The following is a 27,333-nucleotide window of genomic DNA, read 5'->3' on the forward strand; positions in this document are numbered from 1 at the left end:
GTGCGTGGGAGCAGGTTGAGCTCAGCTGCTCAATGCAGTTTTCAGCACTCAACAAGATATTTCTGTGCACAAACACTGCCTGCTAGCTCTGGACTGAATATATCCTGGGCTCCCCCACTCTGCAAGAGGGAGCATTAGGAGCTGGGATGGGATAAGTAAAGTGGAGGATAAATTAATTGAATCTGCTACTCATTGTCCATTCTCTCAGGAAATACCTGCTACTTTCTAATGCAGTCATCTCCTCGATTTATTAATTTGGACTCTCCTACCAGGGCTTCCATGTTCCTTTTATTACACATCAGTAATAGGTGCAAACTGTCATACCAAAATGTACAGAGATGCTGCCCTAGCACGGGCTGTGTGTTCTGCTCTGGTTTGACTAGCCCATAGTGTCATTCCCCAGCCTATCCCAGACTTGTAATTACATCAGCCATCTCTTCCTTCTCATACAGTCAGGAATAACAGCATTCCCTTTTTGGAGTCTGTCTAGCATAATTCATATTTGTGATGTAATGCTGGTTCTAATTCTGGCACAACTATCTCAAGGAGAACATTTTAAACTTTCCATGAGCCACAGGGCTCACCTGACACCGAAACCTGATATTCTGCATTTGTGACCCAGTCACAATCTAATATACTCCTTTCTTTAACAGAAAACCTCAAATACTGTGGACTTTGATACCCAAGATCGTGATTACACTTCTCTGTCTGATGACGTTGCCACAGATCTTGTCCAGAACCTGTTTAAGCTCAATAACATATATTAATTGATTTGAGCTAATTTGAAAAGGTGCCAAGCCAAACCAGCTGCCAAACAGCACTGAGCAGACAGGACATGAAAGTCTCAAAATGTTCCAAACAGGCTGCTCTGTACAATTTTGTCAAGTATACATGTGATGCCTACCAGCCTGGGGCCACCCTGAGAACATCTGCTCCCCTGGTATCCGGCAGAGATGATAACACTGTCCAACACAGCATGCCAAAAGCTCATCCTCTCTGTGAACTGATGCCAAACCAGGCTCCATATGACATCAGTTTGTCCATCTCCCAAAAAACAGACTGTGAGCTAACAGACTCCATTTGCCTTCTGAATTGTGTTGACGGGCTTAAAATGTAGAGTTGCAAAAACCAGGAGAAAAGCATTTGAAGGGAAATGTCAGGGTTTCTCTTCAGGTGACTCCTGGTATTGTTATAGCAGCAGTACTGCCTGCCCAGTGCCCTGTTAAACCTGGTATAGGCTTGCTCTAAGAACAGGATTCCATCAGAGTGTTTAAAGGGGTTTTTAAAATTAGGTCTTCCATATTACACAACTTCAGCTTTTAAACACCTGTACTTAGGAACATAGAGCAGGTAAGATTACACTCATGGGATGCCTTCAGTACTAGTCACACTGTAACAGTGCCAAGAAATTCACCTAAATATATATTTTACCAAAGTGATAAATTCCAAGTGAACTTCAGGATCAAGGAGTACCCAGAAAACCCTGTTTTCGCTAATATTAACAGCTAACTTCTTCTACCAGTTTGTTCTGGGTCTTTCTCTTTACTTCCCTCAGGCTTTTCTTCAACTCTTCCCTTATGCAATCACTACCTTTGCATGTCTGTTAACTTGCTTTCCTCAATTAACTTTTCATCCTTGGCTCTGTCTGCCACCTCATTCATTTAAATCTTCCCCTCTACTCTGTTGCTGGGACTCTCTCTTAGAATAGAAGCTACAATCCTGATTTTGTTAGTACTGTAATTGTACAAGACACTTCTGCAGCACAACTAATGTTCCAACTATAGAATAATTAGAAAACTTGCCTTAAATTTTACTTGATTGTTCCAGAGAATCTTTTAACAGATTTACTTTTTAATTTACGAAAATTTGAAATGGGTACCATTAATCACCATTCCAACTGCAGCACAAAAATATTAAATAATGCCTGAATACTATTCACAATGCCTTGACATTTAAGATAGAAGTAGAGCCCAAATGGTTGCAAATCATTTTGAAGAAACAGAATTTTCAAAACTTCACACAGATTTGGTAGTTAGCAATCTTCAGTTTGGACATATGTTTAAATTTTAAGGTTTTCCATAAAGCCAAGCCTATACTCTAGGCAGAAGAACAGACATTGTGACAGGAAATGAATTTCAATGTCAAGAGCTTGTTGGGATAGCTACATGCTCTGAAGAGATATGCAGAAGGGACTGTAGGGTGCTAAATTTTTCACTTAGTGAACACAAACTATAAATAGGGTTTGATGAATGAAGTATTTATTCAACAGCAGGGTTCCAGTTTTGGTCATACAATAACCTCAGAGCAGCAGTGCAAATACAAGAACAGTACAGAGCAAGTCACACTACTTTACCAAAAATTGACCATTTTTTTTCTTAATGCAACAAACAAAATATTTTTTCAGGCTCCTCCTGCCATCCAGAGCAACATGTCACCCATAGGCACAATGCTGTAACTGAAAATACACAGCAAAGGCTGCAAGGAAAGCCTGCACTGGAAGCATGGCCTTCCTCCAGTCCAGGCTTTCCCGGGATAAGCCTCTGGTTATAAACCAAGGTTATAAACCATTTATAAATATAAACCAAGTTCAGCTCTCAGCAGTGACCTCAGAACACACAAAGAGAACTTCCTTTTGATGATGATCTGCAGTTTCTGCCTCACTTTTTGATCCCTCTCAGCTGCAGCATTTGCATAACAAAACCAAACCACAGCCTGAGTGAGTGTCCTTTGTGAAGTGACAGGACAAAATGACAAGCACAAATCCCTGCAAAGCCACAGGCAGGTATGTGATGACACACGTTGGCAGCATGAGCGATTCTCAGCCAAAGATCCCACATTAAGAGTTACCCAACACCCTGGGAGACAGCAAAGTGCTCCACGAGGATAATGCCCATGTCCAGTGAAATGACAGGTTTGCCAGCAGACAGCCCGCTTGGGTGGCAGGAATTACAAGTTGTTTGCTACAGCCACCTCACAATAGCACCATTCAGCAGTGCACTGGTAACACAGTGATTGGCAGATCTTTGGAACAGTACGGTGCTGCAGCTGCATATTTCCAGCATATTCCTGGTTTAAGTACAATGAGAACATTGAATTCTAATTGTGCCCTTGCTTTGTGTCCTTCCCTGGGCAGAATGAGCCAAAATCTATTTTCATGTTTTTCCAGCTAAGTTTCACAAGGCATGAATTTGGCCACCTGTCTACACTGACAAATCAGCTGCTGCTGTAACAAGAAGAAAATGTCTAATATCTAATGTCTGAAAATGTCTAATGTCTAATCACTTCATTCATAAAGCTTCACAGACTCATTCAACACTGAAGGAGTATGATCCCTCTTCTTACAGATCTGATAAAGAGTTTTGTGGTCATGATTTTGAACAAGCAACAGAACTGGAGATGGGAGTCAGGCAGCTGGATCCCCATCATTCTACATTACCCAAGGCACACTGCTATCCCCACAAAATGTTGCCTGTTTCCTGCCACTGAGCATTGTCAGAAACCTGACCGTTTTTAAGGTACCCATGGCACTACAATAAAATCAGTCTGACCCCTGCATCTGCTGCCACGCAAAAATTCAGTAACACTTCATTTTCCTGGAGAGACAGCATTCATGGAAGTCATGAGGTATCCTTTTAATTCCCTTGCCTGTAGTCTTCCAAACCAGTTATCAGGTACAGCTATTGCAGCTATCACAGCTCATGCACTCAATACTTGCACACCCAATGGGTGGTTTTGAGATGCCTAAATAGTTGGCTGCTCATTAACTAGACAGCTTTTAATTAGCCTGTACCTTGCTCAGAGATGACTGTGGGTAGAAAGAGCTAAAAATAGGTTCAAGAATGATGATGTATCTTGAAAGCATCTTTTGAGTATTAGTGATACTGGACACTGACTGACATGTTTCTCTCTTCCTGCCACCACTGGACAGAACTTCAAGTTCTTCATAGAAGAACTGAAGTTTTGGATTGGATGCTGAAATACTTTTGGATATGGTTCAGGAACATTTGACTTGCCAGCAAGTGATGATGGGAGCCACTCATACTCAAAGCTACAGTCTGAAGAGTTGCACAGCTGTAAGCTGCCTTTTAGCAGGTCTGCACTGCTTCTGAGCCAACACCTCCTTGGACACCAAACATCCTGCTGACACCAAAGCTGATGTATGACCTTGTGCATGGCTGAACTCTGCCCTTCTGAGCATGTGGACTAGCCCAGCAGTTCAGTCTGTTATCAGCAGGCAGCACTCACAGCTGCTCTAGAATCTCTTCTCTCACACCTAATAAGTCCAGCAATTTTCAGAAGAGAATAGCTATTTCCTTTGTTCAACCCCCTTCATTAAAAAGATTATGATCTGCATTCTAATAATAATTTTGTGGATTATGGTCCCAATTGTCTACTCTGTTAAAGGCTGCATGTTTTATGTTACCATACCTCCATCTTCATTTATCCAGTAGAGAAACAGATTCATTGTTCCAACTTCAGTTATTTGGTGATCTTCTCCGTAGAGCCACAAAACCTGCTGGCAGCCAAACTCCAGGGCTTCTTGCTGGGCATAAATAGCAGAGCCATAATTCCTTCAGGAAAATAAAGCCCAAAGCGTTATGAGTACCTGATAGGGCATCTCCTCAATTTAAACAAAATTTTGTGCACATCTACCTCATAAGCAAGTGCTCTGCAACAGTCACTGCTTGTCCCTGAGATATTTTCATTGGAAGTACTACACTAGTATTTTACTAGATCGTTTGTACCTACAACCCAAAAATTTGGAAGGGCTGAACTGCACCAACAACTCAAACATATCCCTCCAAACTGTCTTACACATACCTCTTGTTCCATATTCTGGACATTTTAATTACTGCAACTAAAAATCCTCAGAAAACATTTATCTTTATTTAGCAGTTGGCATCCTGGAGAGAGAGCAACAATTCCCCTCCAGCTTTTGGGTTTTTTGGTGTTTTTCTTGGGGTTTTTTGTTTGTTTTTTTTTAAATTCAACTACCTCATGTCAGATGGATAATATATGTTAGATTAAACTCTTGGAGCACTAATATCACCAGAAGTGAGGGTTGTTTTTTTTTTAAATAAAAGATATTCACAGAACCAGCATCTTCCGGAAACACAACTGCGTCTTGATGAATTCCAGATTCTTCAGTAGCCAAATGTTTTTCTAAAATGCTGCCTTACAGACTGAACCTGACTGAATCATGCCTGCTGCTTTGAGGGGGGAAAAAAACATTTTTGTTTCTGAGGTTCAACAATATTCAAGGTGCAAAGTCAGCAGCTCCAAAATGCTGACGACACTGAAGTCAAGTTCTCACCTCTGGGCACAAATCAAGTCAGTAATGACTCCAGACTACTCTTTGTCACAGCTGATGTATGAAGGATGCATAGGAAACAAAATATTTCTGGAAGTAAGCAAAATCTCATAAACAAAGGTTCAGAACACCAGCTTGAATGAAGGAAAGTTACTTCCCTGCCCTCTGATTATTCTACCAGCTCAGCTGAGCAGCACTTGACAGCTACTGAACTTCCTGCCTAGCAAAGAAACTCATGGGCAGGACAATCCAAGGAAGGAGGTCAGCAGCCAGAGCTGCTCCCTGCTCTGCTGGCAGCAGGCTGCTATACTGATGATGCAGCACAACTGCTGCAAGGGCAAGAGCCAAAGTACTACATGGACACCTTCCACGTGCAGTTCCTCAGCTTGAGATGATGCAAAATAATTCACTGGCTATAATATTCAAACAAAAATATGCAACTGAGTTGCATAAATAATATTTGCAGAGTAAAATTTTGAACTCTTTATTGTAGTACATGGCTTGTTGAACTACTGCATTTAATCTATTTCTGCTGGATTAGATAATTCACTAAAAACCAAATCTGCTTTGTGACCCGTGTAGAAAATGAAGGATCATGCTTTCTTACCCTCCCAGTTTGCAGTCTCCTGTTCCCCCTTTCCACGCTCTTACGTATTTTGGATCTGCCCATAAGGATATTGGATTAAAGCTTCCACTTGCAAAGTAAGCGCCCACAGGGCTCAGTATGACATACAGCAGGGCTTTAGTCGGCTTCTTCACTCCAAGAGAAGGCTGAAAATAAAGAATGTAAACAAATCAAGGTACTAGTATACTTCAAACATCAGGTGCTGACCATCAGGTTTCGAAACACTGCTTTCAGTGGAACTGCAGCATGAGAGTGCTTTCATCAGGACACTGCAAAGTGCTGCAATGAATGAAAAATATTTATATAATTTTCCCCCTATCCAAGCAACATAACAACTCTAGTTTTATATACTGTCCTCATTCACTTACAGCCATTCCATTTATCTATATGCTATTCTAGTATTCTCAAAATAGTTTCAAGTTTTTGAGAATTCAAAGATTAGCTTAACAAAGTACTAATAATTATATATCATTATTATGAATATATAATTATGTTTATTAATCATACCAGAAGCCCACAAAGCCTTCTAGGAGAAGGAGTGGCACGACCAATGCTAGCAGTAACAACAGTTGAGAAACCACTGTCAGCTGCATTGGTGAGAAGAACTGTCCAGTGCCACTTAGAACTGGCATTTCTAGAGTTGCATGCTGCCTCTCTGAATGCCTGTGTGACAGCTAAAATTATTTGCCTGCTAAAAAAAGTTGACACAACAGCCCAGGAAATAACCAAGAACGTGACAGTTTTTTCTCACCCTCCTCTCTGAGAGATGGCTTCTCACACTCAAAGTCATCACCACCAATACTTGAAGGTAGAGGTGAGAAGTCTGGTGCTGGCCAAAGTTCCCCAGAATCAAAGGAAAGGGTTCCTTTGATTTCTGTCTACCTTACTGCTTCAGAAAGACTTCTAACTAACAGGAGTAACTGAGATCTTGATATTTTTGCTGACATGATCATTCAAAAGATTGTGCTGCCTGGGCTTTTAGCTGGGGTGATTCATAAAAGCCTAATGGGACATGCAACCCAGAAACAACACATGACAACGGAAAGGCCACAAGTGTTGGCTATCCTGAAACAAAGCTCAAAGCAAAAGAAATTTCCAAAAACAAAACATGGAGTAAACACCCAGATTTTAATACCAGCACCTTATAGTCACTGAGTGAAGATTCTTTAATGTGAAAATCTGCAACTAGTTTAAAAGTATCAAAATAATGGAGTCCTAGAAATGTAAATGTAAAATGTGAAATGTAAAATGCTCATGTATGGTAACTAACTGATATGGATATTGCAGAAGTTAGTTTACCTAGTTTGGAACCCACATTCCTTAGGTTCTTTGTCCTATGCTCTATCATTATATGTTTATATGTTTTTTTATTATATGAAAAATAGAACCCTGAAGGATTTAATAAAATAAACTCTCTGTTTCTAATTCCCTTTATCAATAATATATAATTGACTCACACATGAAACTCGGAGAGGACACATTAATACCTATTTGCTAAGGAGCTTCTTAGAAGGCCAGTTTCAAGAATAAATTGACAGAGGAACTAGCCCTTAATTCTGTTTAAAGTGTCTCTTCTGAGACATCTTCATTTGCAAGGTAAAATCTTCTGAAAGCTCACTAAGCTCAGGTATGACTTGAAATTACAAAACGTACACAGCAATTTGCGTTCCATCATGTTGTCCCCGAATTATCAGGATTTTAACATTACCGTGTCGCACATAACTGTCCTTTCAGCACAACCCCGATGAACAAGCACTGCTCCATTCCCACTGCGAGCTGCTGCTCCGTTCGCTTGCTGTGCTCTGAACCAGTGTGGCCACTAAGTGGCAATGTGGTCAACGCTAAATTCGTGCTGGCTCCGAAGTAAACCCATGAACCCACCCCCAACCTTAATCCTGTCACCTACTGACTGCTGAATGTTTCCATTTATGGATGGAGGACCTTGTCTCGTACCTAAATAAACAGAAGGTAAGAGAGGGAAGAAAAACCAAACCGTATTGCACACCTCAGTTCCGATTAGGGTAGGACGGATATACAGGCTGGCAGAGGTTGAGTAAGGGACCCATTCCTGCTCCACTTCCACAAGCTTACGGATGCACTCTAACAGCTCGTTCTGGTCAAAAGACTGGGAAGGAAAAGAAAGGGAAAAAAAGCAAATGGAGAAATAAAGCTGGAACACTTTGTGGTCTTTACAGATCCACATGCTACAGGGAACACTGCCTCAGGATATGCAACAGTGACACGCTGTAGAGGTTCACATCTTCCTTGAGTTCATTCCTCACCGAATTTAAAATCCCATGGTCTTAGCTACTGTGCCTTTTTGTGCAGTATCCCGAATGACCTCCTTTACTCCAAAGTATCCTCCTGAGATGGTAAAAAGGAGCCACTGACCTCTCTTGCCTCCAAAGCATGTGGAGAACTCCCTGTGCAGCCAACTCAGCCAGGCATGCTGCAAGCTACAGCAACACCTCCTCTACAGAAGGCTCTGCTTTACAATTACAAGGACCAAGTTCTTACAGCAATTAAGCTAATAAGCCTGGGAGGAAGTTCACTGGCCAAGATACAATTGCTAAAAGCAATGTTAAGCTGCTGGCATGACCAAAACCAAAGGCACTCAAGAGGCTGAACAACTTAACTGAAGTGCAAAGAAGAAAAGGGAGAACATTAGCACCAGAGCAAATCAGACAGCTGTCTGCATGCAAATACCTGCAGAACAGCACCATCCCTCAGAAACACCCTGTACATCTGAGGCAGCAGGGAGGCAACAATGAAAGCAAAACACTCACGGTTCTGATTTTTTAAAAAAGCACTTCAAACAGTTTCCTTCAATGAATAAGGTCAGCTAATGAAGGTTTACTGAGCTATCAGACTTAAAACTGCTTGGTAAATGCTACTACTGAAAAGTTTTAGAGATTTGTACTCTGATAATGAAAACATGCTCTGACTTTAGGAGCAGGAGATGCCCTGGGTACTTACTGGCAGAGTTGCTCTCCGGGCTGACCGTGCCATCCTGTCCATGTTCAGGGTTGGCCGGAACAGGCGGACTTTGCCATCCACTCCTCGGTAAGCCTTCATCCCTTCAAACAACTACCAAGCCAGAAAAGGAGGGAAAAGAAATCAAGTAGTAATGGAGACATGTTACCCTGTGATGATCTGTGCAAATTTTGGAAATAAGAACTTCACCTTCCTGCTCACAGTACTCAAATACGAAAATGCTAACTAGTGAATTCTGGCAATACACTCCAGTGAGATAGATTTATCTGAAGTATAGGCAGGTCATCTTTGTAATATAAACTAATATAAACTCCATAATTCCTGATGAAAACATCTTCCCCCCCATTTGGTTACGGCAATTAAAATTTGTAGCATGTGTTTGACTTAACAAGTCCCTCCCATCCTGACTGATTCCTGAGTCAAAACAGCATTTTCACTTATATAAGGGATTTTAAATATAGGATTTTACTATATATTTGTTAGTTATTTTTAGAGCTCTGTCCAAATCACATCTTTGTTAGGAAGTATGGAATAAGGTAATTGAGAGAATTCTTGTAAAGTTCTTGCTGTAGTTGTAGCAGGAACTGGTCACTTATTTCCCCCTTATACCCCTATGCTGTGGAATGGAATTTAGCCTGCATGAGAGAGATGCAGCCTTACATTAGAGATAAAATGCATGAAAATATTTTCACCATATACTTTACAGGAAATTTAAACATAGTTATCCCATCAAACAGCAGGATCCAGACAATTGGTGTTGGCAATCAGAAACCCTTATCCTATCAATGCCCTCCCCACAAAATGTCCTGCAGCATCTCCTAACCACATCAAAAAACATGTCCACCAAATATCCAGTTATTTTCAGTTACAGGTTGGTAATTCCTGGTTATACTTATAGACAGAAAACACATGTATTATATAAGGTCACACTAATATATATGTATACACAAGTCCTATGCAGATTAAAGGCTTATTTATGTTTATAGACAACAGTTCTTAGTTATCTTCCAAAGCATTTCTTTGTACATTAAATTTCAGTGTAAGCTCTATGAATTTAACTGCATCACTACTGTCAGTCTCCTTAGGCTTCTCCTCCCTCTGCCTGTTCCACAAAAAGTGGCTGGAACTGCATCCTGTGTGGTTGTTAAGCCTAGATATGCAGTTTTATTTGGAAAAAATAATACTGTATTTGTGCACATGTAACTTTAACGGACTGTTTAAGTTTCACTGTTATCAAATTCTATGATTTTTTTCTGTAAGGATCAGTGAAATGCTATCTTTAGAAAGCTTGTGTGCAGTTCCATGGCAGAGCTAGGTACTTCCACATGACAAATTTTAATTGGGTTGCAGCAGAACAAAAATTAGAACCCAGAACTTTTTGCCTTCAAAATTTATCTTAGTCCTATGGCAACACCAACCTTACTAAAAGCTTAGTATAATTTTGAAAAAGAAGTTGTTCCTAGGATAGACATTGTAGTCGCAATAAAAAGAAGTCTGTAATAAAGGATAGCATAGCTGGTCATCTAGCTGATACTTTGATATGATTTTTACTGGGCCAGTTACTAACTGACAGCACATTGTTGGAACATTAGTTTCTTATCACAGAACACATTCCCCTCCCCCTGCCCCCCCCTTCTCCCAAACACATTCACAGAACTTTTAATGAGAGGGAAAAGGGAGGAATGTCACTACTAAGATTTGATCAATGGTTTGACAGAATCACATCATTACTGAAACACAAAGCCTTCTCAAGATGTTAAATCTTTTTCTCCAAAAAGAAATACTTTTAATCTTCCAGAGCTCAGTAAAACCTTTCACTCATTAAAAAGGGAGACAGTGATGTGTTCCAGAAATGTTCAGCTCTAATGAAAGCAACTGCTGTGGTTGCTTGATGGTTGGTTGCTACAGTGAGTGGTGTGAAAACAGCATTATCTGAATCTGTACATCATGAGAGCTGGATCTGGAGTTCAGCAGATCCAGATTACCACACTGCATTATGAAGGGCAAGGAGAAAGGGGAGGGAATGCCAAATTCATCACTTTTATTATACCCACTGTGTATTCATTGAGCCACAGCAATGACACCAGATTCTCCTCTGTCTGTCCTCTTGGCTAGAGGAAACGTGATGCAATAAGGGTAAAAGAATAAAAAAAAAATGGGAAAAAAATAAGAGCATATTCATATTAGCAGTGATTTCAGACCAGACCAGAGGCCGAGCATTAATGCAATATGCTACTAAGAGTAAAATACAGATTTGGGACTCCAGCGTGGTTTCCTACTTCTTGGGCAGATCAAGAGCTGCAGCCTCAGCCACAGGGGCCTGTTGTAATTTACACAGGACCTCTGGAGGCTTGGTGACTAGATGAGGAAAAAATCAGTTATAATAAAAATGGTGAAGGCAGGAGCTCAGGGACAACAAGCAGGGAAAGCTTCCCTTATACTAGTGGTTAAAATACAAAAAAAAAATTTAAAAAGAAAAATATAAGAAATAGTAAAAGCAGCAAAAGCAACTCCACACACTTCAATGGAGACACTCCCACCTACCCAGAAGTGGGTTTCCATTTCAGGGTCTGTGCCCTGCTGGGGTTCCCACACAGGTGTGAGTACAGCCAAAGCTGCTCTGAAGGCACAAAGCTTTAAGCAGTAATCAGCTAAGCACGGAAACTTTAACCACGCTGGTTTCCGACTTAACATTCCACTTCCCCAAGTTCCTTGCTGTACGTTCTTTCCTTAAACACACTTGTATACACTGAGGGCATCTGATCTAGTTCTGAGCTCCAGGGACTTGTTCAGAGCTTCAAACAAGCACCTGTCTATTCTGTCCTGCAATCTAAGCTATCAACCTTTAAACCAGCTTCAAGTAACTTTTACAAAGTGCATGTTCAGACCCCACATTAAAGCTACTCTGAGAATCTCATGGTCTTACACAGTCCTGCACTGCCACATCAGAGAGTGTAACTGAACCAACCCACTGTCAGTGAACAAGATTGGTATTTCAAACAAATTTATCACCACACAAGAAAGAGCTCACCTTCCCTAGGCTAGGACTTTAAGTGTGTTGGAATCCCCAGGCCACAGTTGCTTCTGTGTTACACATAACCCTGTGGTAAATAATGCAATTATTCTGGAAGAATACCAGTTAACAAAACAAGATGTAACTCAATGCTAATGAACTTATGGCAGTAATAGTCCTTGTATTACAAAGCTGTGGCTTCCAGAGCTAATAAAACAAAATTGTGGTTTCCAAATCAATTCACTACTCACTTCTACAGCATAATGCAGGGCTGAGGAGGCTGGATGTAATGAGAGGTTCTCTAGTGGCTTAATACAGGGTTTCTCCCATCCTGAAGCCAAGGACCATTCAATTGTCAGCATATTATCAGTGAACACAGCTCCAAACACCAAACCAGTGGGGTCTGGTTTTTCCTTGAATGTCGTAGCTGGGGTGATAATCAAGTCAGAAGCCTGAAAGAACACAGAAACAAAAATAAAGTGTATCAAAATAATGAAGTCAGACTGATTTAAAATTATTCTGCATCAGTGAACAAGGACAAGCCTTAGTATCTTCTCTGTAGGGATATTTAATGACATGATGGTTAAAGGCAACTAACCTCTAAGTAGCTGGCAAGATATTCATAAAGTGCACACAAACATACATACAGTGCTGTTATACAAGGAGTAGCATATTTTGAAATTCTGTTTAAGAATTAAGTTAAAGAAGCAGTACAAGGTATAAACCCAGAAAATTAGCACATGGAATTTCTTGGACACTTAGGCTAACACCCCTGTACAAGTTCCAGAAACATCCAATTGCTATACCTCAGAATATAAACTGATCATTAGAAATTAATCACCATCATAACTAAGTAGATGTCACACTGATTTCCTTTAATACATAAACCAATGTGAGAGATCAGAGCCAGCAGCCAGCAAGTTACTTATGCCACAGTAACCTGCTAATTCACAAAGTTATTATCCTAGAAAGATCCCATTAGCAAGTAAGGCTAAATGCTTCCCTGCATGAGAGACTGTAGAGACTCTTATAAGCCACAACTGGCTGTAGACATGTGCCACAGGGTTTTGTACTGGTTTTGGCTGGAATAGAGTTAATTTTCTTTATGGTAGCTCCTGTGGTGTGAATCGTTCTAAAGAACAGCCGGGAAATAAGGAATGCAGATCTCTGGCATGTCACACCTCTTTTATTCACAGGTAGGGGCTGAACAACTTAAGAGGGCTTTGAAGTAGGCAGTCTTGATAGTCTTGATTCACCCTCTCTCTTCTCTTGCTGTACCATCTGAGCATGAAACCGTGCCCCTTAGAGGCAAGGGAGGATTCTCTGTTTTCCTTCCTAACATAATTCAGAAAGCACTGTCCTTTATTACAGACCCCCAAGTGAAATCCTGCTCCTCTGTGTTGGGTGCATATGGATGGAATACACTGGAACAGGGGAAGTCCAGAATACTGACCAAATGATTTGCAAATGCTCAAAAAAAGGTACTTCTGCAGAAGATACCAGTGTTCTGGACTTCTCAGCCCCTGCACACGTTTTGCAAAATGAGACAAAATCAGTTCCAAGTGCTTGAAAAAAAGAAAACGTGTAGGCCTGTCTCTGTAAACAACCTAATTTTCAAGATGTCTTTAATGAACAAAGACCTGTTTCTTATTGATTAGCTGTTTTGGTTTAAGTTTCGTTGGGGCTTTTTTTGCTTAATGGCTTAGATGTGAAATTAACTTAGAGCAGGAGCACATCAATAGCTAAAAGCTTGTTTCAGCTATCTCCAATTACAAGGCTTGTTTAGATATTACAGTGCATTAGTCTGGTTGAATTAATACATAATCTGATGAAACAACAATTACTCTCCTTAACTCTTCCTTTTTTACTCTCCTTAACTCTCCCTTTAGTCTTCTGACAGTGAATGCTCCAACGGGAGAAGCACCACCTAATGATGTCCTGAAACTAATTTTACCTGGTAACCTCTTATCAGCTTTAGGGGGAAAAAAAGCAATCACAGAAGACAGGGATCAAATTAAGAGCCACCGAGGAGTGTTTGCAATTATCCACAGTGCAAGACTACTCAGATCAAGAAAACAATTACACGGGAGCAGCGATGTCAATGGGGCTTAAGTGAGCATGTAGAACACAACTATATCTCTGGATTTATCTCTGCAAAGAATCACAGCTTCTAAAGAATTCCCTCTTCCAGTCCTATCAACTGCTTTCCCTGGACTCCAGGCTTCTGTATCTCAGGTCACTTGCATTAGGATAATTATCTTTACAATGAACTGGCCTGGGGACCTAACTACCATATGAAGCCTCTTCTCCTCGAACTCCCATCAGTGTGCTGATTTCTGCTTTTATGAGTCATTTGATGCTTCCTCAGTGGTGGCAGCACAACTACTTGAAAGGCATCACTTCAAAACAGTTTTTAAATTTGCTGGGATTAACAAGTAGCTTTTCTTTAAGGATGGGAAAGAGTTTTAACCTGGCTCTTCTCATAAATCCATAAGCACGTGTAAAGGGAGCAACAAGCTGCAGCCACAGGTGAAGAAATACACTCACTGCATTTCAGTTTGAGTCCCTTGAAGGCAGAAAAGCCTAGAGAGGTAGGAAACTATGACCCTTATCCAGAAAACTAGACAATTCACAGACCACAGAGCTTCCCGGAACTGCACATTCTGACCAGGGATCCCATTTGCTCTTTCTCACCTCCTGCAGAATTTGGGGAAACCAGTTTTCCTTCAGACATTGTGCTGACGCCTGAGTCAACAGTGTCAGGTCCAGCACTTGACCCATAACAATTCCTTCAAACAACAGCAGGAACACCCTGGATTAGACCTTAGAGGCTAAACTGCACAGACCAGTAGAGCAACAATCATTCATCAAGCAAAAAGGCATTTTTTCTCATTCTTATAATCCTGTTAAGCTCTCTGGAGATCCACTTTTTTGGCCATTACTTTCCTAATATCCTTTTTTAGGACTCTTTTCCTTTATCCATTATGTCTTTTTCTCTGTTTTTTTTTTTTTTTTACCAAGCAGTGCAAATTAACAGCATGCAACAGCACCCTAATCTTTCAGAATCTAAATGCTTTTTATGTCAAGACAGCGTCAAGTGCTGCAATGCATTTGGTCTTTTTTTTTTTTTTTTTTTCATGGAGGATAATACGTTGGGAGGAGATTTTGGAAGATCATCCTTGGAGTACTCCCTCCCACAGTGTGGTCTGCAGGGAGTATTACCTCAACCTCTTCTGGGTCTCTGAGAAATAAGACACCCTACACAACATGTAGGATGCCTCATAAACCCTTTGGGCTTCACTTGTTCAAGCAGCACCAGGAGGGAAATCAAACACTCAAAAGAACCCACAAAAGGGGAGCAGAGCAGGGCCAGGTGACAAATGACAAATCAGGGTACTTGATTATGTATCAATGCCTATTCTGTTAATATCACTCACTGAAAGATTATCACAGCGCTACCCTGCTATCACCTATGACCTTTATAAACAGCAATTTACTTTCTTCCTTTGCCAACATACCCCCAGCCCTAAAAGCAGCATGTAAAGGATGCACTAGGGATTGGGATTAGCACCCATCCAGATCTCCACAGTTTGTACTGCCAAAACAAAGGGGAATTTTCAACTAGGTTTGTGTTTTGCCTGCTTTGTTTATCCAACATGCTCTCAAGCACCTCCTGACTGCTGCCCAACAAAACTATTAAGCTGGAAGGAAAAATGGTAAATGCCGAACAAGAAGGATAAGGGAGATTAAAAAAAGAAGTGGATGTGGCACATGGTCTACTGAGTGCAGCTATTTGGCACCTGTTGCCCAAAGTAAAATGACATACTTCCAGGCCTGCAAAATCTCCATGTCACAGCAGAAAGGAACGTACAAGATGTACCTGCTGACATCCCAGCCCAGGATACTCTAACAAGAAACAGGAAATATCAGATTGCCCTGCCTATGGTAGGCAAAAGGAAGTGGTAGGGAAACCAGTTGGATACTGTTGGTTTTCAGGGCTTATATGGCAACATTACACCTTGGAAGGGCCACTGGCCCAAGGAGACATTTTTGGAGAAGCCCCTCATCTGAAAAGTGCCTGTTAATTCCAATGCAGTTTCTTCCAGGGCAAAGCTTTACCCAGCCCAAGTAAAGAAGATATAGATTGTGACTTCTTGAAAAAAAAATTCATCACCAGATTTTCTCAATTATGAGCTGGGTCAAATTAAAGGTGATGTGCTGGTCCATCTATTCTAATCAAAGCTGTGACAAGACATCCTGATGCCTCTGGCCGAGCTGTCAGTTTAATGCTTGTTCCATGCCACCTTTGCAAGAGCTTTAAGTGGATTTGGAGCTGACAGCAGCCTCTGGCCAGAGCTGTTACTCTCATTGTTGCATTCCTACCTTTCTTACCCTAGACAGATGTCTCAGGTAGGTGCAGACAGCAAGTGCATGTTTTGTCCTACTCTTTCTAGCAAGTTTTGTCAATGCCTTCCCACATGATCCTTCACTGCACTGAAAATCACAGACCATAAGCAGTAGGTTGGGCAGCTATAACAGGTCTAACTCATTTTATATACCCAGACTTTATTCTAAACACTGTGCTAGGCCAGGCATTTCTATCACTTAATTGAGTAAAAACAGACCTGGCAGCCCCAGGTGAAAAACAGCTCACAAGTTACCTAACAACAGCAGCAAGTTTCAGCAGAGATCTTCAAAACATTAACATGCACCCAAGTGAGACCGACTGTAATCTCCTCTGATGAAAAAAAGTAACCTCCTTGACTCCTAGTCTAGGTAATTGCAATAGTTTTGTCAACCCATAACAGTGATTAATTCAAGATCACAAGCAACTGCAATAATTTTTTATCTTATGCTGAATTTGTAAGCTTATCCTAGGAAAGATCAGGGATAATATTATGCAATAACACGGAAGCACAGGCAAAATCAAGTAACTTGTTCTGCCCTTACACTTATGAACAGCAATAGAACAAATTCTGAGACAGAAAAAAAGCAAAGGTATTACCATGATGATAGATATAAACGATAAAGATACAAAAAACATAAGGAATTACTATAATGGGGAAAGGTAACAAAGCATAGCTGAGAAGAGTTGGAGAGAATGAGTTTGGATCTGTACAGAATGGTACTGAAGGAGGCTCCTGGGATGAGAGTTTCCTGACTTTCAGTCCTTATGGCTGTGGCACCCTCATCTTTTCCAGCCCTCACTCTGCCCCACACCTGAAGCATTGCCTGGGGCTGTTTTGAGTTGTGGCTGAGAGCTTGAGAGGGTGGGAGTGGAAACCAAGCTTGTGCAGGTCTTCAGGTCACTGGTATTAGGAAAGCTCATGGGACACTGAATGGATCTTGGTTTTCAACATGTTTAGGACAGCACAGCTCAGCAGATGATAGGACCAAACCTCATGGGCTAAGACAGCTCAGTATCTGGGTGATATGGTTTAGGGGTTACAGTGATAGTGCTGGACTGCCAGTTGGATGTGATGATCTTAAAGTCTCTTCCAACCCTGACAATTCTTTGAATAAGAAAACAAAACAAAACCAAACAAATGATGCAAACGACCACAACGGCTCAGTACCATTGCCTCACCAGTGGCATCGCCAGTGCCTACTGATGCCTCACCAGTGCAGGAGGAGGAGGAGCTCGCAGTTGTGTTGCTGAGCAGACATGAGGAGTGGGCTGTCCCCAGCAGGGACAGCTGTCCTGGCTCTATCCCCTTCCCAGCATCCGGTGTTCCCCATTCTGCTCACTGGTGCTAGCGTGAGAAGCAGGAAAGGCCTCGGCACTGTGCACTCACTGCTCAGTTGTGGCTCAAGCAGTGGCATATCACCCACAATGTTTTGGTCACTAATTCAAAACAGGGCACCACGCGAAGTTAACCCGATCCCATCCCAAACCAATGGTGCTCTCATGAGACATCAGGCACAAGCACAGCACCAGCCTAGGGATTCCCAGCAGGCCTGGTCACCTTCTGTCCCATAACCTGTCCTCAGCTTCATGGGGAAGCTGGAAACAGAGCATACACAAGAGCAAGGACTGCCTGGATCTGCCTGATGCTGGGGCAGCTGGGGGTCAACACTTTCCCCTTCTTCTCCAGCAGCCCCCCATCATGGGAACTGACCAAGCAGTCAGGCAGTTTGGCGAGATGCAGATCTGCTGCCGTGCTGGAATGTGCCTTTGGCCAGGAGGCAGGGAGCACAGGGAGGAAGACGGGTTAGTGCCAAAGTTGCAATCCAGTGCTTTGCGTGGGAGCTCCATCTCTCCGCGGGGGCTTGGGGAGGAAGGACTAAGAACTAAGGCTCTGCCAGGCCATCACTTACTGTCCTTTGTCACTTTGTCCTCACAAGCAGCAACTCATCTGCTTCCCCATCTGGGAGCTGCTGCTGTGCCTCCTCTTGCAGGCTTCACTGACAATTCAGAGCTCGTCAGCCCCAGCACCTCCAGTCAGCAACCCCCAGGCTGTGCCATGGCTCTCTGGTGCCCAACCTTCCCTGTCACCCCGGGACGGACCATGTCTGATGCACAAAGGCAGCAGAGTGCACAAATCTCACACAAAGAGCCTGAAAAACACCACAGGTGCCCCAGCTCTGTGCCAGCTCAGACTGCCAGGACCAGCAGCACCAGGGCTGTCCCACGGCTCCCTGGCAGCCTACAGCAGCAGCCTCTCCCCCAGCCCGGAGCCAGACAGCATCCGGTACTGCTCAGGACACGAACAGCAGTCACAAACAGCCCAACGGGGCTCTCCCACTGCTCCACGGCAGCCAAGAGGGACAACCACTGCCAGCTTGGGCCAATTCTGGAACAATGGTGGGTGAGAAAGACCCACAGACAGCCAAAAAAGCACCACAGAACCAGGCATGTGCCGGTCCCACCACAAAGTCATTCTGCTCCTGGGCACTGGGAGATTCCACATTCATTTCCCAGTAATGCCCTGTTTCTTTCCCCATCAGCGTCTTCTTTGGAAAAGACTGCTAGCTCTTGGGGCAGAGACCATCACTTTTTGTAAAGAGCCAAACCCTGTATGGCCCTGACCACAAAATTAAATTCTACAGTAGAAATAACACAAACACAGAATTCTATCAACTCAAAACAAGAGTGAGTCAAAGAAATTCTTAGAAATCTATCACCAGCTCGTAAGTATAAAGTAACATTCATGTAAGCTATCCTATAATCTCTTTACCATCAATACTATTTAAATTTACAACAGAGCCTGAGGCTTGATAATGGAAAGTGTACCAAGATATAATAAAATCCAAGGAGGAAAAAAGCCCTATTTTTACTACTACTATCAAAAAAAGAAAAAGAAAATTTAATCTTCTGCAATCCCAGGGTAAATATAAAAAGTATCAGAAATCTTTCAACATAAAGTCTCCTTGAAACTTCATCTAAGAATATGTTAGCACATGTAATTGGACTGAGTCCTGGAATCATTGCATCAAGTTGGCTGTACATTGGGTAATAAACCACAAAACAAATGACAAAGCAAAAGAGAGTCAAGGGTCTGAATCAGTTGTGAGACAGTCATGGAGACAGCAGAAAATATGGCTGGAAGGACTATGTCTAGTTCGTCCTCCGCAAGGCATCTAACCTCCACTATTCATAACAGATACTTCTCAAATATTTGTCTCACCAAAGAACAAAATTCTGCTACACTCTGCAAGAAAAGGAGCATAACGTACTGCTGGCTTTTTTTAACCTTTCCCCTGATCTGACAGAGGCTCCAACTCTGATGCAGGAATGTTTGATCTGGAGCAGTAGGTAGGGAAGTAAACCTGCTCTGACAAGAAAACAGAAAAGTGGTTGGAATTGACATAAACCTCTTGCCTAAAGAAAAGAAAGGGCACCTAGAGCAGAAGCACCGCTAAAAATATATTCTAAAGCCCTCAAAACACAACAGAAGGGAAACAGAGATGTTGGAAAGCTACAGTCAGGCTAGATGATAGAGAAAGCATAAAAGAAATTTATTTTGCCCTAAAAACATATCATTCATTTCAATAGCACTAGCTAAATTTTAAGAGTTTTTCCATGTTGCTGAAATGCTGCCTGCATAACTTCCCACTGATTTCATCCAGAGACCATATAAGTTAACCAAGACCCTTTCTTCCAGCTTTGTAGGAATCTGGATTGTAAGGCAGGCAAAACTCCTTTAATCTTTACAGCCTCATCCATTTCTTCTGCTTTAGGAAAATTACATGGATTTATAATTGCTAAGTTTGGGGCTTTTTTTCTCCATTACTCCTTAGTCTGTTCACTGACATGTTTCAAAAGATGTGCTTTTAAGGTTAAGAAAGATGCTGGAATGGGGTTCCTACAGATCCTAAGGAAACCTTCCACTTGATATTAAGGAAATATTGAGAAAAGAATCTACTTGATTTTAATGGGGTCTACCTCCTCTACTCCAGCTATTGGTATTTTCAGATCTACAAAAAAACAGTCACTTGGAATCTCTTCTATCAAAAAAATCTCTAAAACTCTAAATCTCTAAATTTCAAATATGATTCTCTCTATGTAATTCAAACCACAAAGATGCTGATGAGACTATTAAACACTGGAATAAAATCATTGGATTTTGGTCCCATGAAACACTTCTGTTTGGTAACAGCTACTCCAATCGACTAAGTGGGGTAATCAGGAAGTGTGAGCAGGCTTAAATGCAGTCATTGCACTCATGCGAAAAACACACTGCTGTAAGCTCACTGTAACTTTTGGGCAAGTCAACTCTAAAAATCCTCTTTGGCCATGCAACTGCACTTTATGTTTGCACCTGGGATTCAGATTAGAAAGAAGCAATTCCATTTAGCAAAATACAGACTGCAATTCTGTAATGGCAGAAAGTCCTCTAATACATTTGCAGGCAAACATTTCCATAAAAACAGAACTAGGACCATTCTTCACTAATGGGAGACATTAGCTAGTTACTTAATTCATAAGATTCAGTATTAACACAAACTGCTTCTTCTCAAAGATCTGACAGCTTGGTTAATGCAATTCCTGATGCTATGCTGCTCCTTGCCTCACAACCACTATATTTCTGCAGAGTAGCATAAACACAATGTTCCATTTTTAGAAAGACTTTGCCTGGGAGAAGGTTTGAGTCTAACACAAGCTGAGGGCTCACACTGCCCTGTGACACAAGACTAGAATTAAGAGAGGTCTCTGACATTTCACCAATAACACATCTTTGCACGAAGATTCAAGACACCACTGTCTCCTGGTCTGGAAAACATCATTTGTATTTCACATGAAGCAATTGTAACAAAAAACGAGATTCTTGCATCTAACCTTCTCTAAAAGAAGTGGCCATGCTCAAAAAAGAAATGAACTGCAAACCTAAATTTCAGCAAAAGAAGTTGGAATTATTTCACCTAAGTAGCCTGGCCAGTCACAAACGTGTTGTGTGGAATAGCCAAGAATAGAATCATAATCCCGTATGTCCAAGTCCTGAGCAGTTGCAATTAAATCTTCTTACCCTGATTTTAATAAGCTTGCAGACATGCAGGGAAGTGGATTCATGGAACGCAGGCATTCAAAACCTTTTGGAAATATCAAATGCTTTCATGGTACAGTCTCTATAATACACAGAGGTTATGGGAACCCTTTCAAACCTTCATTTAACCATACCTGACTTTCTCAGATTCCATCTCTCTTTCACACGGCTAGACAGAAACTAAACTTAAATATTGCCATGAAATTCAGTGTCTTATCTGCCAATGAAACTGCCACAGCTTGCCATTTCATTCCACTCAGTACTTCCTCAAAACAGGGACTAAATACAGGATTAACATAAACCTCTTCCAACTCTCTAGGCTGATAATTTATGGCAAGTTAGGATATCCTTTCAAAAGCAAGCAGAAAAGCCAAGAGAATCCTATGGAAAAAAATCCAACTTAATTCTCTTCCTAAATTGTACCTTGTATTCAAATGTGTTCGGCAAAGAAAACATTTATTATCAAAACTGAGTACATGATATCACAATGACATTAAAATTTAAGAAATCTTGGAAATAGGTATGGACACTATGGAATTTTTAAGTTTTGGAGTCAGTTCATAAGTTTACTTTCATCACTGACTGGTGCTAAATCTTAAATTTTAAAAGCAATTCTTTACCTTGGGAAAAACTAATCCAGAAAATTATACAAGCTAAATGCAATCTCCAAAATTCCAGTACCATATTGTGCTTTTACAGGCACATCTTAAGCTCCTAGTGAAAAAAAGTGATAAAGCATCACTTTCTTGTGCTATAAATCAACTCAGCCAAACTGCCCCTGGCTGTTTTTTTAGCAGTTTCCTTTCATCTTGGCTAAAAGCTCCTGTTACTTGCTGAAGACAATTAGCTTTATTTGCAAATCCTTCAGCTTCAGATAATGGCACAATCAGTTCCTCTATTACAGCTTAAAAAGTCTATTTGCTAAAAGCCTGCAACTATCTGAAGAACATTACCCACTTGAAGAGAAGCACAGAACCACTTGCCATAGAGCTGAAACTGAAAGGAGCTGCCACAGATCCCAAATTCTTTCCTAATAACTGGAATGAGAGCAGCAGATTCGTGTCAGTCAGGTCCACCAATTAATAGTAATACTCAAAAGAGTTTGTGCCATGCCCATGTGAATGCAGAATATCACAGAAAACATTCTTTATTCTGAAACTGGTTTCCCTCTTGGCAGGTAGAGATGAGGAAATGGATTTGACTGTAAATACCTGAAATTTGATTGTAAATTACCTGAAATAATTCTGCAGCATATACATACCTGCTAGGAAGCATAATTAGGTGACATGAAAATACAGTGAATTAACAGTATTATTACTTACCAATCTTTTTTTAGTCCACACATCACACAAAACAAATAGTTTTGTTACCACTGACAATAACATAGAGGAAACAGATTCAGCTGAAAACAAGACAAAATCAGAATAACCTTTTCTAAAGCAGCGCCCAGCCCACACATGCTAGATATTGTTATGACAATAACAGAACTGGCCTCTAGCTTGGCATTTCTGACCTAACAGTGGCTACAGCTATGTACTTCCATGGAAGTGATCCAGAGATGACCTACCAAATGGTAACTAACAAGGTTTTAGCTTAAGAGGATCAGACTGGACACCAGGAAAACAAGGATTCTTTCAGAGAGCAGCCCAGCACTGCATTCAGCAGACAGAGCCACAGAGGGCCTGCCCTGGTGCTGATGAGAGCCCCACTTTTTGTGGGAGAATGGACTGGATGGCCTACGGTTCTAAGACACAAAGCATTTGGACATCCTTATTGTATCTATGCCATTATACACACACAGATACCCAAACTGGTTGTTTCTCTTTTACTGCTTCAAGATATTTTATATAAGAGCAGATTTTTGATACACACATTCTGGGCAGCTACTGCTCATCATAGCATCAAGAGACCATCAAATCTCTATAATAAATCTTTCCCCATACAATTTTATAAAAAGGAAATGTTCTATCTCATGAAGCAAAATGTAAAATGGAGTCTAATATGGAATTTTAAATGGCAATGCAGAGTATTCTTCTAATATCCTCACCTAACACTCAAAGTTCCTGAAGAATCAATATCTGCAGTATGACAAAAAGCCTCACTGAGTGTACATTTGCTTTACCAGGTAAATAATTTATTAATGTCAGTCAGTAGAAAATGACAAATTGAGGACAAGCTGGGGAGGAAATAATATATATTTGAAAATATATAAATAATGTAAATTGCTTTATATTTATTAGCCTTGTAGGTAAAGTGGTAACTATACTGTGTGTATTTCCTCATTCCAAAAATGCTTTAGTGTTCCCTTGATCTGTATGCTATGAGCAAAACAGAGGAAAACAGAGGAAAACTGCTCAGTACTTCCTAAACTCTTCAAGAAATGAAACTATAACCCTGTCATGTTAATGTGTTAATGTGCTAAATTCAATTAATTTAGACTTTAGGATGATGTTTCAAAAATTAGACTATTTTGTATTTTATATACTTTCACCTTTGCATAGGATGGGAAACAAGAAAATTTGGTAAAAATTAATTTCCATATTTCATAAAAAATCAGAGAACTGCTTGCTGTTCATCACTGTCAGCAAACTTTTTACATACAAAATAGTTTTCTAAAATAAGGCTTAAAACCATCTATTTTCTCAAAATGGATTGTTCTCCCTCCCAATTCCCAGAATAAGGAATCCTATATCCCACTGTTTTTACCACAAATCATAGGCCCACTTAGTATAAAAATGGTTATGGCTCACAGTAATGTAAAACTTTCACTGGCAATTTCTCAATTTGAACCACAAATGGAAATTCGAACCTGCACTGGAAAAATAATTTCAGTTTCTTCTAGTGTAAAATACACTACAGCTTTAGATTCTGTAGAAAAATTGTCAGAGATTTTGGTTAGGATTTTTTGGGGGGTTTTATATATGTAGAGTGGAAATAAGCTTTATGTTTCGATTTGTACAATACTTAGCAGAGTGTCAGCTAATTCACATCTTGGGCTCAAAAACATTACAGCAATGCAAGAAACAAGTTACAAACCATACATCATTACAGAAAATTCAATATATGCAGCACCTCACCTGGCTAACTAAGAGGTGAGATAACTTGGAACTGGAAGCCATGCAAGCATATTAGAGCACTGTACCTCGTTTACCAAGTCCAAGATCCCACAGGGATCACCAGCTGGAGCACAGCACTGCACTAACCTGCCCATGCAGCTTCCAGTCTGCCACGGGCTCACATCCCACTGGCTCAGAGCCTGGAAGATTGGGTTCATCTGCAGAAAACTCTGTGGGAGCACTCTCAGACATTCAGAGGAGCACAAGCAGGCATTGAGACACAGCACACCAGCCCCAGCTAAACACTTCTCATTCTGCCACCACAGACAGGTCTTCACATAAGCAACTCAATCCAGATCCACTTGTAAGGTACAGCTACTCCATTCTGCTTTAGTGCAGCAAACTAGCCAGTGTTCCCTAGAAATTCCCTAGAAAGTCTGCACCACTTTGGCACACTAAATGGGCCGTTAAAAAGTAAAACAAAAGAACTGAACTTTGCACCACCATGATGCCAATTTTTCCAGAGCTTCAGATCGCTGAAACTCAGAGAAACATTACAGGAGTAGGTAACACCTTTTTAAAGTGCTCAAAGGGAAAACAAATTCTCAAAGGGAAAATGAAGACAAATCCCAAAACAAAAGGCCACATTTAATCATCTTTCTGTATATGAGAGAAATAAAAGGCATCACAGATGCCTTTAGTTTCTTAACATTGAGTGTTGGGAACTCCAAGTAAGAGCTAATTCACACATTAAAAGAAACCAAATCAGAGTTACATATGGAAACAGACTGCTCCATGCTCCAAACAACATTCATTCTGTCTTGTGACAGCACAATAAGCAGAATGAATGCATTAAAGGAACTACCAGATTTTTAGTCATAAAAATTAAGTGCCTTAGACATAATTGTGTGCTATTTTGTGGTATTACTGAATGTGAGTATAAGAATAAAACCAGATACGTGCATTTCTTCATTCAACTTCCCAAAAAAACATTCAGTGGTACAAAGGATGATTGTACTTTCCATTACTGATGCAATATCCCCCTCACAGAGATCCAGTGCTGGCAACAGACAAAAACTACAACTTAAATGCGGTCATAAATCACCATCTGCTATTTAAATAAACAAATACATTTTTAAGTGCATACAACAGTTGAGGGAGAGAAGAAGATTTCACTCTTCATGTGGAAGGAGCCTGGTAGATAAATTCTAGAGATCCGACACTTTCTACAATACAGCAGACTGTACCATAAGCACTATTTTCTTCAATGTTTCTTAGCTGCTCCAACATCACTGCTCATATGACAACTCTAAATGCCATATATCAAATGCCTTGTAAATCACAGACCTGCCAGGATGAGATTTTTAACTGCAGAATTGAGTCAAATTAAGGTAGTTCAGCAGCAGTCAGGATGAAGGAAATGCCAATTCTGATCTGCTGCTTTTAAAGAAGTCCATGAGAACAGAGAATAAACAGCAAGCAGTCAGCAGAGGAGCTCAATGCCTGCCAGAAACTGTAGGTAACATCCGTGCCTTCCCTCCCAGTGTACAGGCACTTTCTCCACTCCACTTTTCAAAGTCAGACAGAAACTGCAGTAAAACTCAAAGCAGATCACCCCACCTAAAAAGCACAGCACTGCATTCTAAACAGAAATGTCTTCAGAGGCCTAATCTGGCAGTCAAATGTTGGGTATGACCCACTGTAAACAATGTTTTATGTAAGCTTTAACCAAAACCATACCCTGTTTTGTACATTCCGACAATCTTGGATTGCTTAGGTCACTGGCACAAAATTGCAGCTTTCTTCAGCACAGTCAGCCCATGGGTCAACTTGATTCCTTTGAAATATTATTAGCTATAGTCTCTGAAATTGTAACCGTAACTGTCTTCCACAAAAACGTTTGTAAAGTTCCCTAGAATGAATCCAGGCTATTTTATTTTCATTTTCTGTTGCTGGCTTTTTTCTTCATTTATGAAGCTTTTCCTTCTTAATTTTACTGTGAAGTTAAAGAGGCTGAAAATAGTCATTATAATGCATGACACTACAACCAGGACTTATATTCTTACCTCAACTTTCATACACATACTTTCCACAGTACAGTATTTTCTAGAAATCCCTACCCCAGTGGTGACTGCAACTAATCTTCAGAAACAGAGCCATAAGGCAGGAATGAAGACTTACAAATTAGACTTCAGCTTGAGCCAGCTGCTTTCTCCTAGCATTATTCCCTTTATGACCATCTGTCCCACCTGCTAATGTATTTTTCCCCTCACCCAGCCTCTCCACTGCAATGATTTGCCATTCTGGCTGACACACAAATATCAATGGGAAGGAACCTGGACTAAATCCAACTTTGTGCCACCCAGTATTTGGAGCTTTGGTAAGGCACCTGCCTGACTGCCGGTATAATTAAATCTGCCTTAAATCTGTTTTAGTTTATACCAAGTTCACCTGTGACCCAAACACTACCAGAGTTTATTGTCACTCTGTTTTCCTTCTGGACTGCTTCAATGAGCGAAAGATACTGTTCAGTTTGGTTACACAAGAGTCCCCTCTTGTAAAGCAATTCTGGTTTGCAAATACACCAGCACACTCTGCTGAATGAATCTACCGAGATCTATCTATTTATTGAAGGTGAATTCACAAAACAACCCTTGAACTCCAGACTTGTGATTTCTTGTGGTTTCGAAACTGGCTGCATGCCTGTTTCTGTCAACATTTTTCAAATCAGGCCTTCTGGCTGGAGAGTCATCCTGAATTTTCCTCCTTGGACAGAATTGCCAGAGACACAACACAAAGAAATGAGGAAGAGAAGAACTGGAAAGGGCTGAGAATGAGGAAACAGAAAT

At 40.9% G+C, this 27,333-nt stretch overlaps 1 protein-coding gene across 1 annotated transcript in view; it reads right to left on the reverse strand.

The window, feature by feature from the left end:
- The window catches only part of BCAT1 (branched chain amino acid transaminase 1), a 56,738-nt gene that overhangs the window by 12,749 nt on the left and 16,656 nt on the right, over positions 1–27,333 (reverse strand). The window contains exons 3-7 of the mRNA XM_066319517.1: positions 12,195–12,395; positions 8,913–9,023; positions 7,942–8,061; positions 5,919–6,082; positions 4,429–4,571 (exon numbers count right to left, since the gene is read on the reverse strand). Coding sequence (XP_066175614.1) covers positions 4,429–4,571; positions 5,919–6,082; positions 7,942–8,061; positions 8,913–9,023; positions 12,195–12,395 — 739 coding nt within the window. The remainder of the gene's footprint in view (positions 1–4,428; positions 4,572–5,918; positions 6,083–7,941; positions 8,062–8,912; positions 9,024–12,194; positions 12,396–27,333) is intronic.

The sequence above is a fragment of the Sylvia atricapilla genome, chromosome 5 (assembly GCF_009819655.1).
Source record: "Sylvia atricapilla isolate bSylAtr1 chromosome 5, bSylAtr1.pri, whole genome shotgun sequence".
NCBI classification, from domain to species: Eukaryota; Metazoa; Chordata; class Aves; order Passeriformes; family Sylviidae; genus Sylvia; species Sylvia atricapilla.